Below are 4,028 nucleotides of genomic sequence, written 5' to 3' on the forward strand. Positions count from 1 at the left end.
GTATCACACCTTCGCCTCCTTGCGAGGCGACCAAGTGAAACGACCATCCCTTCGCAAGCGACCGTTCCCCTCCCCCGCCTACCTTCCTCCCCCTGTGACAGAGGACGCTCGATGGTGATGTGCGCTGGATGATGCACAAATTAAAGCAAACGTTTTCACCTTCCCTGGGCGCAGACGAAGACATTTGCGATTGTGATTGCGATCCTCGGGAATAAAAGGGAACTAGCACTCCGCGCTAAACACGGCAAAACACACCAGGGCAGCAGTAACAACTAATACGAGAAGGGGATCGTAGATAAAGCAATAAATAGCGTGCTCCAAGCTCACCGGTTTTTAGGGGGAACGGGAGCATGGATTGTGGGGAGGGGATATAGAAAACAACATTTTGCTGCTAATAAGTAATAACTCTAGAACAAGCTGTTGGCGTGTCGGGACAGTCCTCGGCGTGTCTGTGCAGTGCACTGGGCACGGTTATCGGTGGCAGGAAGGTACGATTTTCCCACCGTATGCACCTTCAGCTAGTGTGATACAGTGGAACCGAGACGCAGTGGTAGGTTCGATTAGGGTTTTGCTGTTAAACTCCGATCAATTAGCTGATACAGCGTTCGGCAGCTGAGCAGTTAAGGAGCCGTTTCATTTGCTCAAACATGATTGTAATAGCTTATTGATTTAAATCTTGTACGTGTGAGCTGTGTGATCCCGGTGGCACGAAAGCGGCAATAGAATTGGATGAAGTGCGAACTTAAATATTAAAATAAGCAGCATTCAAATATTCATATATAATCGTAACGCGACCATGTGTGTGACACCTTTCATCGAACGTTTATCTTGCATGGTAAATAATTCAGCGCCCATTACGAGGACCAATAGATCAAAAGGATTTGAAGCGCAGTTAGCAAATGCAAAATTGTGTGAGGACATTTGCAATTGTCTTTTGAGCGCGTGAAGACATGGTTAGGCTTTTCTTCAGCAAAACAAGGTAAGTTCTAGTGTACTATATTGCTGTACTGATCAAATTGAATTTACGAATATGTTTAACTACTTCTAGAGTAACCAAACTCTTCACTAGGAAGGATGAAAGGCCAGAGATGTTTCTACCATCGTTGCGTATGATTTTGTTCATTTTTCGAATGTTTTACGCGTGGCCGGACGAGCATTTGGAGAAAAGTGCTCTCTGGTGGTACCGTGCAAAGGGTGTGCTGTTTCGTGTGTTTTTCATATATCTTTCAGCAGCCACACAGCTAGCTTACAACTTCACTGTGACTAGTCGTGAGGTGAGATGGGCAGATGTACTCAATTTTGGTAAACAATCTATTTAAATTGAGTGGTCTTTCCGTACAGGAACTGTTTGCTGGCATGTTTGTGCTGCTCACTCAGCTTGTGATGATACTGAAGATGGAGTTTTTCTACAAAAATGTGTCCAAAATTCAACAGCTCATCCGTAGACTGAATGGCAAGCTCTACCAGTCGAGAAATGCGGAGGAAGACATGTAAGTAGTTGATATTGTTTGATGTCTGAATCATTAGCTATTCCCTCTTATATAATCGATTGGCAGTCCGCTGGCGAGTGCGCGTAAGAAGTCAACTATATTCTGGGTCTTGTACTTCATGTTTTCCGATGGGCTGGTTACGGAGTGGTTAGTGATATCGTTGTTGCTCACTACTTTGATTGTACCGGTGTGGCCCGGAGTAGATCATACCACCCCGTATTGGGTAGTTTTAATGGTTATCTTGTATCAGTACTTGGCAATCGTTCTCAACGCTTCGTTTAACATATCATGGGACTCACTGGTGGCAGCACTGTTAGCGTTAACTAACGCTCATCTTCATCGTCTGCAAATACAGCTATTGAAGGTGGTGTAGTGGTGGAAATGGTTAAGTTGATACAGCACTAATCTGTATGTGGTTTTTAGGTAGGACATCAGAACCGTCATCTGCAGGTGGATGCTAATAAGCGTATGATTACGGTCTCTCCAATTGATGATGATACTCAGAGCGTCCCAACGAAATCAGATGCAGATGTAGTTTACAATGAACTACTGCAATGTATTATCTTTCATCAGGAAGTAACTGGGTAAATAGATAAAGGAATGAAGCCCTGCAGTTGTTCTATAACTGTTAGATGCACTCTTTATTTTCGCAGATTTCTTCGCGAAGTGCTGACCCTGTTCAGTGGACCGATGCTGTCTCAGCTGTACTGTTCCGTGTTCATCCTGTGTATTACCGAGTTTCGTTTGCTTACGGACGTGAACACAATGGCCGACACGATGCAGGCGGTAATGTACTTGGTGTGCCTTGTCATACAAGTGGTACAATACTGTTACTTTGGCAATGAAATTATCTACATGGTAAGTAGTTGAAAACTGGAGTTAGAACTGTATTTGTAACCGTTATTGTAATTCAAGGCTCAAAAGGTACATCAAGCGACAGCCTTTGTGAACTACCCGGATATGAACATCAAAACTAGAAAGCTTCTTATAGCTTTTCAACAGATGTAAGCTTTTAGAGCCGTATTCTAAATGTGATACATTTAATACACTTTTCACAATTCCAGAACTGCTCGAGGAATAAAGTGCAGTGCGAAGTACATTTTTACAATCGAACTGAGCATGCAGACCTTTGTGACGGTAAGGCAAAATGGTAGACACAACATTTTAGGAACTCGTTATTAATAATTTTTTCGCAAAGATCATCAAAACATCCTACTCGTATTTGGCAGTTTTGAGATCGATGACGGATTAGGCCGTTCTTTGGGAAGTGCGATGACATTCTGGATATTGACTTGAAATTTATATGAAACCTTACAACTTTCAGCGCAGATTGCTTGTAGTTTTAAGAATTTAGAAAGCTTTACCATTGGATGATGAATAATAAAACACGTCCCCACGTTGCTGTTAGTCCGCTTGAATTCACGCCCAAAGCATGAAACAAGAGACCTTTGCGTTTATTTAAAACAAAATATTTCCTTGACACTGCAATTGCAACGAAAACTGAGTGAAAATCCCAGGCAAGAGCAAATGATTTACGACGCCGTATGTCTACGTAAGCACTTACTGCTCCCTTGCGATAATGAAGCACCAAAGTCTATCCGATTAGTCTTTCTCTTGCTCCTGATTTCACTCCCAGCCCCCCTCCCCCCCCCCTCTTAATCACCTCACCCCGGGGCGGTGCAAAATGTCGTTGGTGCCGAGATAGTACGAGGTGTAGATTAACACGAAAGTCGTGCACTGTTCGGTGGTAGCTGGCATTCGGGAGAATAAAAATCAAATTAGATAAAGCAACTCGCAACCCCCTTGGGTGCAGTTGTCGCTGTCTTGCAGTCGAGCCAGGCCAAACGGTAGCAAGCAAGTGGTGTGTGTGTTCAGCGTGATCGGATGTGTTGGTGTAGCTCCAAGCTCGGATCGGTCATAAAATAGTTGATATTGACAAAGTTTACGGAATTCAGATGCACACATCGAGAGGAGTGGGTGATTTGCACAAGGATTTAGTGAAGGTTTTGCGAATACCACAGGAACCACAGCGGAAATAAGCGAAAATTATTGTCGTCGGCTCACAGTCTCACACACAATCGCAATTCGCACAAGCAGAGGGAAGCGTGAAAACAAACAAAAAAGGGGGGATATAGGGTAGGATTCAAGGATTGAAAACAGCTAAAACTCGTGTCAGCGCGGTTAGACGGCCGGATCCGAGGATCCAGACGGCGGAGCGGCACGCAGCAGCAGTACAGCGGCTCAGAAAGTTTACAGCGGTACGTACCAAAAAAAGACGATATGATAGCGGCAACAGCATGAATGGAACCGCGAAGACGCTCCGAACGAGAACAATCCCAATGGATTGTAGCAGCGGGGCGATTCCAAAAAAGCCAAATGCTATGGCTGTAGCTACAAAGGCTCGCATTGACACGGGCCTCACGAAACGCTCAAGCGATGTGAGCGAATTGCGCTTGCTGCTCGAAGAATCGCGCAGGGAAAAAGCGGAACTGCTTGAGGAGTCACGCAGAGAGAAAACGGAGCTGCAGGCTGTGATTA

The 4,028-nt window shown here is 44.6% G+C and overlaps 1 protein-coding gene across 1 annotated transcript; it reads left to right on the forward strand.

The window, feature by feature from the left end:
• The first annotated feature begins 950 nt into the window (after positions 1 to 950).
• LOC1277649 (odorant receptor Or1-like) lies at positions 951 to 2,788 on the forward strand. The gene is made up of 9 exons (XM_061662569.1): positions 951 to 979; positions 1,049 to 1,274; positions 1,342 to 1,490; positions 1,557 to 1,854; positions 1,914 to 2,074; positions 2,144 to 2,348; positions 2,406 to 2,494; positions 2,555 to 2,627; positions 2,689 to 2,788. Exons 1-9 carry the CDS (start codon positions 951 to 953, stop codon positions 2,740 to 2,742), a joined length of 1,284 nt encoding a protein of 427 aa, XP_061518553.1. The 3' UTR covers positions 2,743 to 2,788.
• Positions 2,789 to 4,028: the final 1,240 nt, after the last annotated feature.

The sequence above is a fragment of the Anopheles gambiae genome, chromosome 3 (assembly GCF_943734735.2).
Source record: "Anopheles gambiae chromosome 3, idAnoGambNW_F1_1, whole genome shotgun sequence".
In the NCBI taxonomy this organism is placed as follows: Eukaryota; Metazoa; Arthropoda; class Insecta; order Diptera; family Culicidae; genus Anopheles; species Anopheles gambiae.

What these genes read in the sequence shown, in the direction of transcription:
- LOC1277649 (XM_061662569.1), top strand. Translation starts at nt 951, where the DNA reads ATGGTTAGGCTTTTCTTCAGCAAAACAAG. An exon ending in CTTTTCTTCAGCAAAACAAG is followed by an intron (nt 980 to 1,048) that starts GTAAGTTCTAGT and finishes AACTACTTCTAG; the next exon opens with AGTAACCAAACTCTTCACTA. An exon ending in CTTATAGCTTTTCAACAGAT is followed by an intron (nt 2,495 to 2,554) that starts GTAAGCTTTTAG and finishes TCACAATTCCAG; the next exon opens with AACTGCTCGAGGAATAAAGT.